Source organism: Diabrotica virgifera, chromosome 8, assembly GCF_917563875.1.
Source record: "Diabrotica virgifera virgifera chromosome 8, PGI_DIABVI_V3a".
Classification (NCBI taxonomy): domain Eukaryota; kingdom Metazoa; phylum Arthropoda; class Insecta; order Coleoptera; family Chrysomelidae; genus Diabrotica; species Diabrotica virgifera.
In genome coordinates, this window is record NC_065450.1 from 153,354,726 (window position 1) to 153,376,175 (window position 21,450).

The 21,450-nt window shown below is 33.7% G+C and overlaps 1 protein-coding gene across 4 annotated transcripts in view; it reads right to left on the reverse strand.

Moving 5' to 3' along the window:
* Positions 1-21,450, reverse strand: part of LOC114332298 (high affinity cAMP-specific and IBMX-insensitive 3',5'-cyclic phosphodiesterase 8) — a 1,526,162-nt gene that overhangs the window by 447,268 nt on the left and 1,057,444 nt on the right. Inside the window, exons 1-2 of one of the 4 annotated variants that reach the window (XM_050658207.1) lie at positions 19,313-19,415; positions 681-907 (exon numbers count right to left, since the gene is read on the reverse strand). The exons of the other annotated variants lie outside the window; for them this stretch is intronic. Of the exons in view, the coding sequence (XP_050514164.1) occupies positions 681-907; positions 19,313-19,391 (306 nt within the window). The 5' untranslated portion in view covers positions 19,392-19,415. Of the gene's footprint in view, positions 1-680; positions 908-19,312; positions 19,416-21,450 lie in introns of those variants that run through there. 4 annotated transcript variants of the gene reach the window in all.

Consider the following 21,450-nt stretch of genomic DNA (forward strand, 5'->3'; position numbering starts at 1 on the left):
CATCGACGTACGTTTCACTTTATATTTTGATTTAACTTATTTGAAAATGAATCGTGACGCACGGGAAAAGTTAGAGTGGAAGAACTGTAAAACACGTTTTTCAACAAAATATATTTTAGGCGAGGCATGGCATACCGCATATCATACCGCATGTCATACCGCATGTCATACCGCATGTCAATGGTAAGGGTTAAATAAAATGTAGATCTCAGCGCTACGAAATAAAAAACCTCTCCGTGGACTTACTCTCAATGTTGTGTATGTAAAAATACCTTCATGCATAAATATACTAAAATCACCATAAAGATGCACTAGATATAAAGAAAACCAAAACACGTTCAATGTTACGAAGAGCATTCCCGAATCATGATTTACAATGTATAAACTTTGTAAATCATGATTTGGGATTTACAATGTATATGAACATTGTAAATCGTGATTTGGGAGTGCTCCTTGTAACATTCAACATATTGTCTTTGATTGTGCATTTCTAGTGCATCTTACCTGTGATTTTAGTATAGAGAATCAAGGAAAATTTTTTAAAAAATACATGTTTTTCTAGAAAGACTTTTGATTTTTTTGATAACTTCAAATGATTCTGAAACAGCAGTCATCAGCTACCCAACAAATCGACGTGATAAAAACATTTATGATTAAAACATTTGTAAAATAGTAATTACCTTATACTCCCTCGTTTTAAGTATAGATGATCCCACTGGCTTTGTAGTGACTTTCGGTATGATTCCGTTATTTACCATAGCATCCAAGTCAAACTGAATTGTCTTTCTTGTATTATACACTCCATCAATTGACTGATCACTAACACTACTTAACTCGGAATTGAGGATTACAGTTGACTCTTTTGTGTTACAAAATCCGAAGCACCACCAACTTTGCGAATTTGTAGCTTAATAAATTAAAAGGAAGTTAAAATAAATTTAAAACTAACAATGATACTGTTTTGTATTGAAATCAAAATATACTAAAAAAAAGCAAAGTCTTAAGCTATGAATTTTTTAAATGTGTGATATTCTTCTCTAAGTAAGAGTGTAAGTATTTAGTTTCTACTCTTAGATAAAAAATAGTCTTTGAACAAATTTAATACTAAGAGGGATACTGTTTTGTGTTGAAATAAAAAAATACTAAAAAAGAAAGGCAAAATCTTAAGCTATGAATTTTTTTAATGGGTGATATTCTTCTCTAAGTGAGAGTGTAAGTATTAATTTCTACTCTTAGATAAAAATAGTCCTTGTGCTCACTATTAAAAAAAAAATGATTACCTAGTTGTTCATGTCGAGTCGGACAATTTTCTATTTCGGAAGATTTTCGGGAGGGCAGCTGGGCAGCGTTTCTTAACTTTGGTGCGTCCGACAATTGGAGTACCCTTAAAAATTTGTCGGACAATCCTCCTCCTCCTCAGTCGTTTGCTCATTGCTGAGTGTCGTGATTCCCTATAATACGAGCAACTATCTCTTTCCATCGGCTTCTGTCCTGAGCTTCCCTCATGGATTCAGATAATGTGTTTCCACTGGCTTTCTGTACTTGATCCATCCATCGAGTAGGTGAGCGACCTCTACTTCTGCGCCCTTCAACGTTTCCCGAAATTATAAGTCTCTCAAAATTATCATCACTTCTTCTTGCAATATGGCCGAAAAATTTTAAGACGGTGGAGAGGCAAATAGAGGAAAGTCGAGTCTAAATATTAAGCTCTTGGAGGATTGAGTGATTTGTTCTGTGTTCCGTCCATGAGATCCGAAGCATTCTTCTCCAGCACCACATTTCAAAATCGTCAATCCTTTTTCTGTCGTCCGATTTCATTGTCCATGTGACGGATCCGTAATTAAATATGGGGAAAATTAGGGCACGTACTAATCTTATTTTGGTGTTCTTCGACAAGGAGCGATCTTTCCAGATTTTCGATAATCGACTCATAGCGTTTTTGGCCATGCCTATTCTCCTACATATTTGTGTTTCACAAGATCCTGTATTACTGATGTAGGATCCTAGATAATTGAACTCGTTAACCACTTCAAACTAGTCTAAGGCTCCTGTTGTCTGAAGTGAATTTGAATAATCTACTATCATAATTTTTGTTTTTTGTTTATTTATCTTGAGACCACATCTATTGCTTTCGGTTTCCACTAGCTGCAGCAGGCTGGACATTTCTTCTTCGGATGCAGTTATTAATGTTGTATCATCTGCATATCTGAGATTTGAGATCTTCTTTCCTGCGATAGAAATACCGCCATTCCATTTGTCGAGTGCTTTCTCATTATATATTCCCCATAGAAATTAAAAAGACTTGGAGATAGAATACACCCTTGTCGGACTCATCTACCTATTTTAAAAGGATCGGACTTATGGTTTTCAATTATTATTCTGGTTTCACTGTTCTCATACAGGGTTTTCACCAGAGCTGACAGATGATCAGGAACCCCCATCTCATGTAGAACTTTCCACAAAACTGTCCAGTTTACACAGTCAAATGCCTTCTGATAATCCAGAAAGCAGATAATCATTGTAATTTTGAATTCTCGTGCTTTCTCAATAAATTATCGCATATTAAGGATTTGCTCCCTTCTGCCTTTACCCTTCACGAAGCCTGCCTGTTCTTGTGGTATTAGTCTATCCAGGTATGTCTACATGCGACACTTGATGATTCTCAACAGAATTTTACTTGGGTGTGAAATTAGTGAAATGGTTCGGTAGTTACGACATTTTGTGGTTGCGCCTTTCTTATGAATGGGAGTAAATAGTGCGGTACACAAATCACATACATGATTGCACAGTCTCCACATTAATTGGAGACCATGTTCACCAATGTTCTGTAAAAGTTCTGCCGTGATGTCATCGCAACCAGGTGATTTATTTCTTTTAAGGTGTTTTATGGCTTCATCGACTTCAGACCTTAGAATATCTGGTTCTAGGGTTGTTGTTGAGACTTGCAGTGCTGTTATATGATCAATGTTAGAGGTTTCAGCTTTATATAGTTCTGTGCAGTATTTCTTCCAAGTCTCCAGAACCGCATCCATATCGCTTATCATATTACCTGTCTCATCTTCTATAGCGTAATTTCTGGGTTTGATTTTCCGAGCCAGTAACTTTACTTTCTGAAAGAGATCTCTTGTTTCATTTCGATGTAAGTAGATTTCTACTTCTTGGCAAATGTTAGACACATATTTGTCTTTATCCTTCCGGCAATTTCTTTGGATTTTTCTTGATAAGCTTCGATAGTCGTTTAAATCAAAACTGCCAACTGTAAGTTGCCTTCTTTGTTCTATAATTTTCCATGTTTGATCACTGATCCATAGTTTACGACTGTTGTTTTTTATGGGTTGGCGACTTTGCTTAGCTGTATCTAATATATCTCTTTTAAAATCTCTCCAGAAAGTCTCGATATCATCTATGGGGGTAGTACTTGTCTCAGTTAATACTGGGTTTATTCTTTCTTTGAAAGTTAAAAGTTCAGTCTCTGTAAACCTGGGAGTTCTAGGAGTGGGCTTGTGTTTGTTTCTAAAACGTATTCGGAATACAGCTACAAGGAGTTGGTTATATATATATGATTACGTATTTTTTATGGGAAATAAGCCACAATTTTACTAAAAAATGAATTTATTAACGTTTCGAAGCCCAAATCGGGTTTCGTTGTCAAAATACAAAATACTATTAAAATAAAACAAACATGTTGTTGCTAAGTAAAAAAATTCTTCTAATAATTTATTTAATCTGACTCATTTATATCGGTAATTCAGACGTATATTATACATTTTAAAGTAGAAGACTTTAAAATGATATCGCCAATATTTATGAGTTGCGTTCCTGGGACGACTTTACTAAAAGGTAGTTCATTCGATTACATGAAATCAATCCCAACTCAAGAATATCCGTCGCAAAAAAATCATAGCATGTGATCTGTCTTTAAAAAGACAACCAAATGCAACGATGACAGTAAAATTCTCGCGTTAGAGATTCCATAGTAAATCACGAGGGAAAACCAGGAAAAAACCTCGTGATACTATCCCGACATCGTAAGTATTTGGTCTTACATTTAATCTACCTTCAAAAAACTAATACCAAATTCTGACTTTAATATGTTTAAATTATAAATAATATTACTATTACATAGATATACAATAAGTAATACTAAAATATATAATTTGTACTAACTCGATATGTTATTGACTTACTAATCGTGGTATTTTCTTTCTATTGACTTCCTCTTTCAGTATGGGAAACCACATTCTACTGCATTCTACCGAGGAATTTACGACACAATTGGTTTCATTTAGCATAATTAGAGCCGCCTCTTTGATTTTTCTCTTTTTACTATCTGATTCTTTCAGGACTATACTTGAATCTCTCCACTGAACTCTATGTTCATTTTTTTATATATATTGTATTTTGACAACGAAACCCGATTTGGGCTTCGAAACGTTAATAAATTCATTTTTTAGTAAAATTGTGGCGTATTTCCCATAAAAAAAATACGTAATTATAAAAATGCCACAAGGAAATAGCTTCAGAACAACATATATATATATATATATATATATATATATATATATATATATATATATATATATATATATATATATATATATATATATATATATATATAAAAGATGAGAAGTTCTTGTGGTTTAACGGCCACTCGTATGAAATCAATCAAGTGAAATAGAGAATGTGGAGAAATCCCCTTACGAAAATGGTGGATGTGTGAGATGTTCGTAAGGGGATTTCTCCACATTCTCTATTTCACTTGATTATATATATATATATATATATATATATATATATATGGTCGGACAATATTACCAGTAAATTGTAATTATTTTAATCAAGCAATCATGCAATAATTTGTAACGATATGCCTCCAGTCTTTCGTTAGGCAAATCAACAGAAGAGAACCACAGGCCTCCCAATACCAGCGCAACTCCACTACGTGCCACCGCTCCGATGGAACCAAGAAGTGATTACTGAGTGGTTACTGAGAGTGTACTTAAAAGAAGAGAGTCGAGGATCATGAAATCAGTTCCACTCGGTGTACTGAACTGGGAAGGAACTCAAACGGCAATTCTGCAATGGAATGAGTTGGAACTTTGACGTGGCAAAGGTACTTTGTACCTTTGTACGTGGCAAAGGTACTTTGTACAAATGCTACTTTGGACTGAAAATATGCTTTGCTGGAACTGTAACTGCCGTGAGCGGTCTACAATCTCTGACCCGGAGCTGGCGGATGGGTAGCTGTGTGTCGATGTTTGATTGTGGTCACACTGGATTAAAATGTGACAGGCTGTCAGTGTGTGTAATTATGTAGATAGATTGATTCGGTGTAGCGTGATTGCTATTGTATATACTGTTATTGTATTGTTCTAAAATTGATATTATGTATTTTTTTTATGATAGTAATAAATACAATTTTATTTTTCCTTTGCAGACGTCCGCCTAGGGAGCTTGCTCCGGAACGGGGCAAATATATAATTATATTTTATTTTCTTGTTTTTAATTTCGAACTGTATATAAATATCCTCAATACATTTATTTTGTTTTAACCTGTGTTTTACGTTGTCCTGAAAGAACTATCTGTCACAACTTACAGGTTTTTCCCATGTTTTTCTCATGATTTATTATGTACATTATGTAGTAACTAACAATAATTCGAAAAGTATTGAATTTTATACAGGGTGTTTGGTAAAGAATGGGCCATAGCTTAACCTTAAATTCCTGAACTTAAAATAGGTCGATTTAAGCTAAGTAACCTTAGTACAAAAGTTGATAATTACCGAAATACAGGGTGTCAAAATTAAACTTATATTTTATTTTTTTTTGAATATTTCCTGACAGGCATGGGACAACAACACGAAATTTGGTAACTGCTGGTGCTGGTATTGTACAATCTACTAAATTATGTTAAACAAACGTTTCTGGCTACTACCAGAGGCGTACGACGGGGGAACGTGAATAGTTGACCCTTCCCAAATTCTACGCCACTGGCGGAACTGCTATTTTAGTGCAATTTTTTTTATTCAATACTTTCTATGTAAAAAACATACTCTTCAGTCGTAACGATAAAGCCGTTAATTTTTGAGATATTTGAAGCTAAAAATAAAGGAGCATAATATATTAATCAAAATAAGTGTGCCTTTTCATTTTTAACTTCAAATATCTCGAAGACTTTAACGTTACGAGTGAAGAGTATATTATTTGCATAGAAATTATTGAAAAGTCTCAAAAATTATGATAAAATTTGGGAAGGGTCAACCATTCACTTTCCCCTGTAGTACGTCTCTGGTAGTAGCCAGGAACGATTATTTAACATAATTTAGTAGGGTGTAGAGTGCCCACACTTTCTGCCATGTATCACACGGATATGTCAAATTAATTAAAAGTATTCTTTTTTTAAATAATTTACCAAACCATATAGAAGTAAAAACTTCTTTTGTATATTGGTATAAAAAGTTTTATTAAAAAACATAAAAGTCCTCCAAAAGGATTAGCAAAACGTTTTCAATCTGAATCAGATCATCCTCAGTGCGTTCTGCTTCGTAAAAGAAACTAGCAACTTTTTGAAAAAGGTTACATCGATATTAATGGTTTACATAATAATTAAGTGGTATTTGTAGCGACTCCAAGTCGATGTTACAAGATGAAATGTGCTAGGAGTGCTCAAAGGGCAACATGGTTCCCTGCTCGTTAAGAACTTCTGGTTCTTGCCAGTTCAATGGACACAGACCAACCAAATAATTTATCCTTTATTTAAAACTTTAAGAAATCTGTGTGCCCGGTACTATAAAACTATTTGACATATCCTTAGGGTACTTGGCAGAAAGTGTAGGTACTGTACACCCTACTAAATGATGTTAAACAATCGTTTGTGGTTAATTTAATACCAGAGGCGTACGACAGGGGAATGTGAATGGTTGACCCTTCCCAAATTCTACGCCACTGATGAAACTGCTATTTTAGCATAATTTTTAGATTTTCCAATACTTTCTATGCAAATAATATACTTTTCATTCGTAACGATAAAGTCATTAGTTTTCGACATATTTGAAGTTAAAAATGAAAAGGCACACTTATTTTGATTAATGTATTATGGTCCTTCGTTTTTATCTTCAAATATCTCGAAAACTAATGGCTTTATCGTTACGAATAAAGAGTATGTTTTTTATATAGAAAATACTGGAGAATCAAAAAATTGCACTAAAATAGCAATTCCGTCAGTGGTGTAGAATTTGGGAAGGGTCAACTACTCACGTTCCCTCGTCGTACGCCTCTGGTAGTAGCCAGAAACGTTTGTTTAACATAATTTAGTAGATTGTACAATACTAGCACCACTTACCAAATTTCGTGTTGTTGTCCCATGCCTGTCAGGAAATAAACAAAAATAAATAAAATAAAAGTTTAACTTTGACACCCTGTATTTAGGTTATTATCAACTTTTGTACTAAGGTAAGTTAGCTTAAATCGACCTATTTTAACTTCAGGACTCTACGGTTAAGCTATGGCCCATTCCTTACCAAACACCCTGTATAAATATTTTATTTTATATATGTACATATACCAAACTCTATAGAATAAAAATTGCTTAGAATTAGTCAGTTTATCTACTTCCGGACTTATTTTGAACGTACGTTTTTTCGCCCCCGGGAAGAGATGGTACTCACATCCAGTGCAAAAGCACACATCGGCACAATACTACGTTTTTTCTTGTTAGCTATATGTACGCCGATTTCATGTCAATCCAGGCGGTCCTTTAAAATTCGGAGCAAAAACCGTGAGTAAATGGACTATATTAACGATTCGACATTCAGTTAGAAAGTTTTCTAATTATTTTTGTTTTGCAATCAGCTTCTAAAGTTAAAATAAAAAATCAAAAAAATTAAAATTTAAATCCTACAGTTGTTTAGACACCTTAACATTGTAAGGTATGAGAGGACGGCTTAAGTAATTAAGCAAGTTGTTTAGATCTCATTAAATAATAATTCGAAAGCAAATATTAATTTGAAAAACATTACTTACCTAAGTACCAAGGATGTCAGGAAATGTCAAGAAGTTTAAATGAATTTTCAATTTAAAATAAAGTCCGGAGGAAACGCAGATGTTCGGATACAATTAGCGTCTCTGTAATAGCCCAATAAATGACCGTTTTGGAGTGTAATTTTCAGGGGCAACTCCGAATTGCATGAAAATTTGGATTTCGGTTCTACTTACACTCCACTTCAAAGTTGAATTTGTGTCGTTGGTTGCTTTTACTTGGGGGGTGACAGTCACCCCTCCTCGGGGGTGAAAAACGCGTGTTTAAAATAAGCCCGTAAATGGATAAATTGACAAATTGTAAGCAACTTTCGTTCTATAAAATTTTTTACCTAAGTTAATACCTTTTGACAAAAAAACTACGTTTTCAGACAGTTTTTCGCCAGTAACTCAAAAAGTAAATATTTTATCGAAAAAATATTACTAGCAAAAGTGTAGCTTATAAAAAAACGAAAAAATGGTGTATCAGCAAGGTCTATAAATTGAGTAAAAGCAAAGTTGTAGCTCATGAAAATACGTTTTTATTCGTCTAATTCCAAATCGAATAATTTAACACAAAATGACCGAAAAATTAAGCACTTTTCGGGAAAAGCTTATTTATATTTTTAAAGTATCTAAAAAAAGCTTTATATTTGTTTTTTACAAAAAATTTTATCGTCAAAAATAAACGAGTTACACTGAAACAAAAAGTTGGCGCCTTTTATTGTAAAAAAAAATCGTGAAAACCTCCTTCTATTTAGCACCCTAAATAAAATTAATCGTTACCGCTTTACGCTTTATTTTAACTGTATATGTATTGTTTATACAATCTTTGTTTGATTGGTTTAAAGTGCTTATTTTTGAAAAAATATGGTTTTATAGTAAAAAAAAAATCTTTTTAAAATTTCCTTTTTCCAAAATAACTTAAAAAGTATTAGCGATAAGAAAACTCTTAAAGAGTAAAAAAATGTAGGTTTTGCTATTATAAATATGCTACTTTTATTTTGTTTTTCCGTGAGACAAAAATTGGTTAAGATATGGCTGTTAAAATTTGCACACTCGTGGATAGTGACCCGTTCAAGCTTTTTCAACTATAACCCTTTCAAAAATAAGCACTTTAAACCGGCGAGACTGACAGATCATATAAAAGATAGATAAGTAAGTAAATTGTTTGTAAAGAGGTAGCGAATAATTTCATTTGGGGAGTTAAACACGGGGAGATTTTCATGGTTTTTTTACCAAAAAAAAAAGAGGGCCAACTTTATTTTGAGCGTAACTTGCTTATTTTCAATGCTAGAGACTTTTGTGAACAATTAAAATAAAGCTTTTAATAAACGCTTTAAAAAAGTTTAAATGGGTTTTTTCCCAAAAAGCGCTTAATTGTTCGGTGATTTCACCTTGAATTATTAGATTTGGAGTTAGACGAATAAGAACGTATTTTTCATGAGCTACAACTTTGTTTTTACTCGATTGATAGACTTTACTGATACACCATTTTTTTTTGGTTTTATATAAGCTACACTTTTGCTAAGAATATTTTTTTCGATCAGATATTTACTTTTTGAGTTATTTGCGAAAAACCTTCTGAAAACGTAGTTTTTTTGTCGAAAAATAAACATTTTCAATCGCAAATAACTCGAAAAGTATTGACTGACATAAAAAACTCTATAAAACAAAAAATGCTTAAAATCAGTCAACTTATTTATTTCCGGTTTTATCTTGAACCTATGATTTTTTACCCCCGAGAAGGGGTGACTGCCACCTCTCCAAGTAAAAGCAACCAACGGCACAATTTCAACTTTGAAGTGGAGGGTAAGTAGAACCTAAATCCAAATTTTCATGCAATTCGGAGTTGCCCCTCAAAATTACACGGTCTCGCCGTATTTCCCGTTCATTTACTGGGCTAAAAGACAAATGTCGACTTTACTAAGTAACAAAACATTTACTTTACACACACACTACACATTATAATCTGATTGCGAAATAAACTGTACCATGCTAATGGCCATTAGTTGTCGAGGCATTAAGCTAAATAAAAAAAAATAAAGTACAGAATGTTTAAAATATCAATCTATAATACTTATTACATTTTTGCTAAAATTTAGGACACACTAATAAATTTTATCTAATAAATTTTGATTTGAAAAAAGATAAGGTAATCGTTTTATCGAAGTACTGAGACACTTGAAAAGATAGTACGATTACGATTAAATAAGGAAACGGGTCTCTTCTAGTAAAATAAATTACAAACAAAACAGTATCAAGAAATGTTTATAAATGCTTCAACACAGGAAATAAGTGATAAAATAATTTATTACGAAAATGATGTTTATTTGTTGTATACCTTTTTTTATTTTTTATATTCAATTTTATGATTTTACTACACTGACGGCACAAAATTCCTAAAAATTCTTGATTAATTATGGCAATTTATAACTTTTTTGTACTCAGATCAGTTTGTAATAGGTAAATGTATTGATATCGTTTGCTATTACTGCGGTAACATTTTTTTGTGCTTAGATGGCATTATACAGGACTAAATAGAAGCTTAAAAAATTCTGTGGAAAATTGAAGAGCTGGTTTGATTTCATAATACTTTCGTATTATTCCGGAGGCATCACTAAGGTATTGTTTTTGGAATTATCCGAATATCTTTTTTCTTGTAAAAGCTGCTGTTGAGGTTGGATTCATAAGATTAGAATGGCCCGCATGCAGCCCAGATCTCAATCATGTTGATCATTTATGGTAAGAATTCAAAACAGCTATTCGCCGTCGTCTAAGGCCTCCAGAAAATTTGGTACAGTTAGTCCTGGTAGAGGAATATCGGGCAATTCCCCAGACAAGGAGAACACATCTTATTTATTCGATGCCAAACAGATTGCGAGCAGCTGTTGCTACGGGAGGTGAACATACCCGCTATTGAATTGTTTTGTTAAAAAAAAAACAATAAAGTCCTTTATAAAACTTAGGTATATATTTAAAATCCCTCAAAAGGGCTACATTACAGAACTAGTTTTTGATTTAAATATATAATAAAGTTAGGTATAGTTCGTCAAACTTAATCAAAAATTTTTATTGGCGGCATTTTGCGCCGGTGAGTGTATTATGATTAGTAATTTTGTGTATGTGTATTTGCGGAGAGAAATTTGGTTTCAGGCTTAATTCATTATAGTACCTGATCCGAATCTAGGTCGATTTTCACCCATCTGTTTACCGGATGAAACATTTTTTTATTAAATTTCATACATAGACAAAAATCAGATTTACATGGGTTGCCTATCAAAATACACGCAACCAAACTTATATGGAATCACTATGTATATCAAAGCAATATTTATTTATTTTTAAAAAACTTGTTATTGTTGCGAAGGATTAAGGTTTTTATTGAAAATAAACAAATCTATAAGACAGTCAGATAGTACAGCTCGGTACGGTATAGGCTATTTCCTTGAGTTGCAAAATGTACGAAAATAAATAAACTAACTTTTGCATCCAAAAATGAAAATATGCCTCATGTGGGGTTATAGAACTTACGACGGGGAAAGATTATTGCTCTTGTGGAGAAGTAATGTTCTCAGAGGGACATAGCTGTAGAGCTAGGGGTAACATAGGGCGTTCTGTACAAAACTTATGATAGGTAACAGAAACTAGGAGATCTCAAAAATAAAGCAAGGGAAAGTCGCCAAAAAGTAATGACGGCTCTCCCCGATCGTTTAATTGTTCAATCAGCTGAAAGACACCCAACCATTTCTCTACAGGTGTAACTGTTTCAGTTGAAACGATAAGAACAAGAGTTCAGGCCAAGAAGTATAAATACAGTAGGAGACAGTTATAAGTTGCCGAGTTATCCAAGCAGCACAAGGTTGGTCGCCTAAATTGGTGTCTTCACCACCAAAACTGGAACATTGGGAATTGACAAAATGTGCTATTTTCAGCAAAAGTCAGGATTTGTGTAAAATCAGATGACCCACGAAATCGTGTACCTACTTAGAGGTCGAGGAAGACAAGCAAAAACGAAAATTGTCAGATCTCTTCACACATATACAAGGGGAAGTGTAATGTTCTGGAGAGGAATTGTGATCCGTAAAAAAACTCCTTTAATTTTCAGCCAATCAGCTTTAGCTGCTCACAGGTATATTGATAACCTGTAGTTAGGCTCTGGAGAGGTACAACAGGAAAACATTTAATTTCCATGCATGATAATGGACCTCCACATACCATTAGACTGAGTAGAGACATCATTCAAGCAGAAGGTATCCCTTATTAGGAGTGGCCTGCTTGCTCACCCGAGCTTAACCGTATAGAATATTTGTGGCATATTCAAAATACAGCACGGCTAGTACAAGCTGCTGTTGAAGAATGGCGCAACATACCACAACAAAATGTTGATAATTTTGTTAGGAGCGTCCCACGCAAATTGAAGCTTGCATAAGGACTAGATGTGATAACACTGACCACCAAAAAAAAAACAGAAAAAATAAATCAAATCAATTTAAACATTAATTGTTTTATAATAAATTTTTTATACTATTGACTTCTAAACAACTATGTAGTTACAATTTGTATGTTTGTTTCAAAATTAGTTTATAGTTATATTTAATTATTATGTATTTGTTATTAAATTGCTTTAAAATAAATATCGTTTGACTTCGTGTGTTCGTTTTTTTAAATTCGCACGAAATAATAAGAAATATCATATGATTCCTTATAAGTTTGCTTGAGTGTATGGTCATAGCTGTCCTTAAAGAGTGGGGCGTAGAGTTTGATATGTTGATTTTTGTGTGCGCAAAAAAGCACATTTTTGTGAGTTTTTTTTTAAAGTGTGGCAGAATTATTTTATTTTTAAATTTAATCAGCATATTTAGTACAATTTATAGTATATTAAAAAAAAATTAAGGAAAAATATTGAAAAATAAGCCATTGGTGACAAATTTTGAAAAACACCTCAAAAACAATGGATTTTGCGATAAACATCAGATATCATCATTGGATCATGTGAAACAAAAAATTCAGAAACATTTTATTAGCTTACGGTTTACTTTTAACGATTTTTGGCTTTTTGGTATCACTCAGAAGTCAAAACAACGATTTTTTGCAAAAAAGGATAAAAATAAACATATTTATTATTGCCAAATAAAAAATAAGCATAAAACAAAAAATACCTTGACAACGTTATCTCACGAAATATCTAAAGAAAATATATACAAAATTTAGTATTAAATCAGTAGGTCAAGTAGTTTTTGAGTTACAATGTCCACCGCCTTTGAAAAAAGCAGTTTGGGAAAAACTTATTATTATCAACTTTCATTTTCAATTTATGTTTTGTCTGTCAAATCGTAAAGTGGTGCATGCCGGAATATGTTTTAGAATAGGGGAGTAATTTACAAGTGAACAACAAGGGAGTAAGAGAATGGAAACAGCTGCTGAACGTTTCTCACTACGCTTAATTTGCATTATGCACTTATTTTACAAATCTTGAGTTCTAGTGCTTGGATTTAAGTTTAGTAGACGCCATTTTCTTTGTTTCTTATTAAGAAACAAATTTGAAAAATTTGTTTCTTTTATCCCATTTAGTTTATAAGCTAGAATATTATAAACAATTAAATTGTTTATAAAATTTTTTTGACCACTCGGATCGAAATCCACCCTCGAAATTTGTCATCTGCAGCCAAAAATCCATAAGAAACTGTTGAGATTGCCCATCAGAATTGAAACTGCCACGGTGACCTCTACTTGACAACTAGACTAAAAATTGCAGTTAAAATTACACGAATTAATTACAAATTCCACGAATTATATTAAAAGACTTTCTTCGCAAGTAATAATTATTGTTTGTCAACTGTCCAAAATTTGAAAGCACCACAATATTGCTTATAGAATCTATTAATAAACTTAGAGCCTAATGGGAAATACAGATAGCATTAAACAATGAAAATCGTAGATAGATAAGAGTCACAACAAAGACGTGAATGGAGTGATCTTAAAAAAAATATGGTAAATATTTTTGATAAGATAAATAAATTTACTAAATAAATTCCTAGTCTAGAGTTAAATTAGCACTGAGTAACGGCAGGTGGTCGATTTAAAAATGAGGTCAGCAAATCCTTCAAAATTCTTAAGGGTTGACAATCAGATACCCATAGTCATAGTAACTAAATCGGTATTTCCACAGAGATAAGGATGGCAAGAAAAAAAAGTAAAAAAGACAGACAAAAGAAAATTGATAAGATATGAATGAGAAGCTGTAGCGTAATGTCAGTTTTCATGCCAGGTAGCAGTGATAATTATTGCTATGTAAGTGTAAAAAATCAGTAATATATTTTGTTCCTCTATGAGAGATAGTGGTGAATCTTCCAATAAATCGAATCATCGCGATATTAAATTGATTCAAGAATCTAAAAAAATAATTAAAAAAAAAGTGAAGCTTCTTAATCTGACTATGTCATGATTCTATCAATGCAGTAAAATGCTACGGCAGAGCTAACTAGAAAAATCCGAATAACTTGAGCAGCAATAAGAAGGCTCAGTGATATGTGGAAGAACAAAAAGATACCAATAAATCTAAATAAAAGGGTACTCAACAGTTGTACTCTACCATTTATGACTTACGGAATGCAGAGGATGACACTTACAGAGGTATCAGCCAATCGATTGAGAACAACACAAAGGGCGATTGAATGAGCTATGCTAGGAGTATCTCTGAAGAAACATATACGAAATAAGGACGAAATGAAATGGAACTGGTTAGGACACGTAGTACGACAAAACATCTAAAGGTAGACGAGAAACATTGTACATTAGAGACCAAGCGAGCACAGTCATAGTAGAAGAAGACCACAAAAACGATAACTAGACGACATTAAAGCAAAAATGGGGAGAAACTGGCACCAAATAGCACAAAACAGAGAATAGTGGAGAACTCACGGGGAGCCTTTTGTCCAGGAGTGGATGCCAACAGGCTGAAAAAGAACAGTACAAACTACTGGGCTAGTAAAATGCCTGGTTGGGCATACACTTCCTGGTTCTATTTAGAATGTTAAAAATTACAAATATGCACATTAAAAATCGTTTGGAATACCCACTATCAATTGACAAGAATCAAAGGTATTATTCTTTGCACATATCGTTTACTAAAATACACATACCACTGTCAGAATACAAGACAAAAGGTTACTTCGACGAAGAACAGCCTTTTCTGGAAAGTAAAGGCCATATTGATCCACAGGTCTTAAAGTGAACAGAAGAGAATATGCCTGTTTCGTGTGAAGTAGATCTACGTACGCCCGAAAAATCACCACTGCTGTATTAAACAAAACATGTAGAATAACTACCAGCTGACTGAAATTTACCACTCTACTCCCATTTAACTGGGCAACTGGTTGGTATCACCAGAAGACCGTAGATGCGTCTTTCAACATATGAAAAATATCAGGTAAACAGCAAATATACGAGGTCGAGGAACCGCCAGGAACCTTCTTCTTCTCTTCCTCACCATTGTCTAATATTACGCAGCCATGAAAGCTTCTTTCGATCAACTTATCTTTTTCCCTCTACTTTTTCTTGTATTATAAGGTTAAGTAGATGGTATTTAGCTCCTTTACTTATATGGCCAGTATTCTGGTTTTCTGCTCTTTTTGATGTCTATGATGTTTATGATTATGTCTTCTTGAAGTCGCTTCATATGCATGAAGAGATCGCGCATACAAAATACTACATCTTTAGTTCCTAGACCATTTCTAAATCCTAATTGCTTATTACCCATTCTACTTTCGCATAGAAGTAATCCTCGGTTTTGTATAATTCGTAAAGTAGGTATCTTAAGTGTGTGGCTCATTAAGCTGATTAGTCTAAATTGCTGAATTTGGAGGGCCTGATTTTCTTTTTCCCAGAAACTTGCTGGTTTAAAGCAAGGAACAAGTTTATCAGAACAAATAGCGTCGAACCCTCCGAATTGTTCACGCTAAACCCAGAACTACTACATGTAGAATGAACTTGGACTGGAGAACCTTGACTGTAGACACTCAGCCACATAAGCCATGGCGTTGGCCTTTAAATCAAAACATGATTAAATGAGGTTTAAAGACATATAACGACGGATTCTGTGAATGTGGGAAAATACAGAATATTAAAGATCTGAGAGTAGTAGAGCACTTGTTCATTACACTTCAGCAGCCAGGGTACTGAAGCGTTTTTTCGACAAGTAGTACCTATAGGAACAAATTCTAACTATTTCCTGTGTAGGATCTGGCGGCCATTTTTATTTATAAGCAATAAACTGTCAAAAAATGGCATTTTTCCATTTTTTTTTTCAAATCAATGGAGAACAGTGAAACTTATGATTTTTTTAATACAAATATCTTTGAGATTATGGAAAAACCTTTAAAATGTCATATTACAAAGTTTTATATACTCATTTATTGTTAATATAATTGCGAAAAAATTCGGAATGGCAAAAAAAATATTTTCGCAATAACTATTGTAAAAATTATTATACAGGTTTGAAATTTTTGTCAAATGAGGGTTCTTTGGTGCTTAATATGTGATAAAAATTTCAAAGCGATTTATTCAATTGTTTAAATTTTATTCGAATTGTTTATCTCAGAGAGCATTTTTTTGCAATAACATCAGTCAGAAAAAAATGACGTTAGAACCATTCCACACATGTCAAATGGAAGGGAATGAGCTATATTTTCAATTTGGTTTAAAGAAAGCGAATAAAAAATGCATTTATTAGTAATAAATAATTATGCAAAAGTATCGTAAATCTTTCCTTATAAACTTTTTAAATAACTTTTTGCAAAAAAATTAACTTTTTTACCCTGTTTTAAGTGCACAACTACCAAGTAATGTTATTTATATCATAATTGATAAAAAATTGTAATAAATATATATAATTTCTTATATAACAAAATAAAAAGTTTATAAGGAAAGATTTACGATACTTTTGCATAATTATTTATTACTAATAAATGCATTTTTTATTCGCTTTTTTTAAACCAAGTTGAAAATGTAGCTCATGCTCTTTCATTTGACACCTGTGGAATGGTTCTAACATCATTTTTTTCTGACTTATCTTATTGCAAAAAAAATGCTCCCTGGGATAAACAATTTGAATAAAACTTAAACAATTGAATGAATCGCTTTGAAATTTTTATCACATATTAATCACCAAAGAACCCTTATATGACAAAAATTTCATAGCTGTACACTAATTTTTACAATAGATATTGCGAAATTAATTTTTTTTGCAATTCCGACTTTTTTCGCAATTATATTTACAATAAATGAGTATATCAAACTTTTTAATACGTCATTTTAAAGCTTTTTCCATAATCTCAAAGATATTTGTACTAAAAAAACCATAAGTTTCACTGTTTTCCATTGATTTGAAAAAAAAAGGAAAAAATGCCATTTTTTGACACTTAATTGTTTATAAATAAAAATGGCCGCCAGATCCTACGCAGGAAATAGTTACAATTTGCTCTTATAGGTATTACCTGTAGAAAAAATGCTCCAGTACCCTGGCTGCTCGAGTGTCATGGAAAAAACCTTATTACCCTGGACTATATGGCTCGCAAATACAAAGGCCGTAGACGTAGCCCGATACTAAGCAGAAAAACTATAGTCGGATTCAGACTCGAAAAAGTAAAGTACTTCTCAGTTGCATTTGAATCGAGTGGTGACTCGGAGGGCTGAAAACAATGCGGCTGCGTTGGGGAGGGTAATGCCCAACATTTTAGGACCCAAACCCGAAAGGAGGAGGACCTTGCACGGTGTTGTGCAGTCGATCGTCCTCTACGTGGCACCAGTCTGGAGTGAGGCGGTAGAGATACAGGCCTATAGGGGGCTCATTGCACGAGTTGATAGTTCAAGTCTTCTGCGAGCGACATGCGCGTACAGGACTGTGTCTGCCACAGCCTTGTGGGCCATCACTAGATGTGTTCCGCTGCATGTGTTGGTAGTAGAAAGAAATGAACAATATGAGAGAAGAGACCTTGTGTTCACTATGGCCAAGAGAAGACAGGAAAGAGAAAGGTCAATTGAAAGATGGCAGGAGGAATGGAACAACACGGAACATGTGGCACAGTGGACAAAGATTCTGCTACCTAACTTGAAAGATTGGATGGACTGTGGTCACAGACGATTGGATTATTTCCTGACGCAGGTGCTCACAGGACACGGGTGTTTTAGAGCCTACCTCTCTAGGTTTGGAAAGGCTGACACTGATGAATGTCTATACTGCGGACACCCGGACACCGTTACACATACGATGCTAGAGTGCAACAGATGGATAATAGAAAGGAACATAATGGAAAGAGAGACAGGTGTGAATTTTGTGACAGTGCGAGAAATCATTGAGAGAATGACTGAAAATAAATCTGGTTGGACTAGTATACACAACTATATCCGTGTAGTGATCAAGAAGCAAGAAGAGGAGGAAAAACAGCTGTACCAACGATAGGGGTGAGAGGGAAATCTATTGTAAGTAGAAGGTAGAGGGAATAAGATGAGAGGCGAATAGGTGAGTTAGATTGTATGAAACAGATTGTGGTAAAGAAGCTCTAATAAAAAATAAAAAAAAACATATAAACAAAATCCCAATTTGGGGACCAAAAAAGGGGGAAACGGGGAAAAGGAAGGGTATCCTTGCTTACAGTCTGTGGATAAATGAAGGTACAGTGCTTCGGAAGCGATGTCGACCTTGCAGCGGCCATTCCGCTTTCGAAGCGCTGGATGACAAAGGAGGGTCTGGTTTAGCAGGCAGGCATTCGGCGTAGCCTCGGCGACGAGAAAGCGATTTTAAAGTACCTCGAGAACTATCGCTGGGGCTTCGAAGAATGAATCCTGCACTAAGGTCAGTCAGGCGGCGTTCTGGACTGAGATGTCTTTTGAAGATCCCAGACCCCCCTATTTAAAGATGAAAAAAAAGTTGCATTTGAATGGAATATATTAGATAAAAGATCAAGACAGAGTTGATTAAATCGGAAACAAAAAAAGATATGGTAGATTTTGACGAAGCATCTGATACTATACAGGAAACCCTTTTTTTACTGTCTTTTAATTAGATAAACTTTCTCCGTAAAGCTGTTTTTCCATTTTGGTTATGTAGATACCTAGATGTTTTAGATATTAAATACAACTAAACACAATAACACAAATTAACTAATCAATCATAATTACACAACACCACGCAGATATTTAGTAGTTTTAAAAATCGTTTATCGTTGATATCTTATCACTTATTTTTCACCTGTGTTGTCTCTATCTTTAATCATTCAACAGTTATCTTCTTTACCTGCTTTACTCCGGTACAAACTAGTTGTCGACCCGTATTGGCTTTTCAAGCTACTACCGCATTGTTCACACACGTCCATTTTACCGGTAACTAAAACCTATGATGGGATTTTCAGGGTTATAAAACATATTTTTGATAAGGTCGTGATAAGATATTGCTATAAAACTGATAATAAAGGTATTGATTGATTAAATTACATGTCGGATTTTTGCCATCGACACTGATTTTTTATTAAACGATTCTTGTTTGCTTGACTTAGCAAGGAGGTTTTAGTCGATATCAAAAGTGGTTTGAGAGACAAGATAAGCACAATCGTAATAGTAGCGTAGTAGGTTTGTTTCCTCTAAATTTTAATGTTTTTAATAGACGTGAAAGGTTGAATAAGAAGGTAGTATTTTTTGCTTTTGCACAATTATGAAAATTTAAAAATTATGTTTGAGTTACAGTAGGGGAGGAAAGTATGATCAATTTGCAGTTACTCGAGCGTTATGGGGACCTATTGGGTTGACTTTCCATTTTTTAATTTAATTTTTTATTTCCAGCAATCGTTTTTTCCGATTATAGCGCCATCTATCCATAACTCGAAAAAATGGCTTGAATAAAAGTTGCTTATTTTTACGTAAGGAATTCAAAACTACAATAAAAACTGGGAGCTCCTATTTAAGATTTTAAAGTAACCGCCCACCCCACCTCCATGGGAGATCGGGGGTCGTGTTTGGTGTCATTCGATAGATTTTTCAAAAATATTAAATACATGTATTTTGCAGTTTGTCGATGTGATGTTCACTTCGCGAAATATCGCGGGATTCGTATTTAAAATTTTAAATTTACCCCCACCGCTCTCCGTGGAGGGTCGTGTTTGGTATCACTCGATAGATTTTTGAAAAATATTGAAAACGTATTTTTTAGTTTTTCAATCTGACGTTCATTTCGCAAAATATTCGCTTTTTTGTGAAACATTGTGACACGCCCATTTCTTTACACCGCGCTCAAATCTTCAGATTTTTTAAATATACACTCTTCTGCATGTACTTAACTTACCTTTTCTTAATCTGACGATTTATTAGAATTTTTCTAAAGATAGATTTTTCGCCCCCCCCCCCACCCTTAACGAACTCCTTTGTATTAATAGTCAATATATCGTAGAGGTACATTTACAGGGTACAAGGTTTCTCACCATGTAATAATCTGACGCGCTCGAGTAACTGCAAAAATCCCTGCTTGGGTCATTACGCTTAAAATATTTTTATCGCCAACCGTCACTAAAGTCATTCATTATTGTACTCATTTCAGTGGCGGCACTTTAAGAAGGTAGTGCCACAACTCGGGCAGCCGCCAAAATTTTTAGTGACGGATTCACGATATTGTCAAAAAAAGGTATACTGACAACAAAAACTAAAAAAAATATGCGCGGATACTTTTATCTTATGTACATATCTTAAGTTTATTGATCTGAGGTGCCAAGCAAATGTCCAACATTGATCAAAACAGTTCCGTAAATTAATTAATAATAAAAACCTCTTAACCTACCACCAGCATTTACTGCTGATAGTGCTTGAAAATTGTTATTACGATTTAGTCTCTATTTACCAATTTATAAAAATAATACTATTTCATTATTCACACACATGCACAAATTTTTGTAATGTCACTTTTAAAGTTTACGATATATGAAGTTCATTCTTCTATTTTTTGGTTGCAAAGTTTTCAATGACTTTATAATTAAAATTATCAATACAATTTACAAAATGCTTTTCTGCAGATAGCATACCTAAAGCACTAGGTTTCGATGTAAACATCGAAAAACAGCGTTCTGCCTCAGATGTTGATATAGGAATGGTAACTAAAATACTTAAAAGTTTAACAGTTTCTTCAAATGTGCTTTCTGAACCTTCCCCCTACAATAAAACCGATAGCGAAACAGCCCCAGAGGTAGTACTTAATTCGTCTCGCTAATACAGTACCCACTTCTAATTCAGTTTTAAACCGAGTTTTGCTTAAAAATTAAAATTGTCTCCATGGTTCATTAAGAAATGATTCGGAGAACTGATGCTTATAAGCAGAAAACTGCTCCGACATAAATAAATTAGAAGCAACTAAATGTCCGGAGAAGGTAGACCTTTGAAAGATCTGGTACT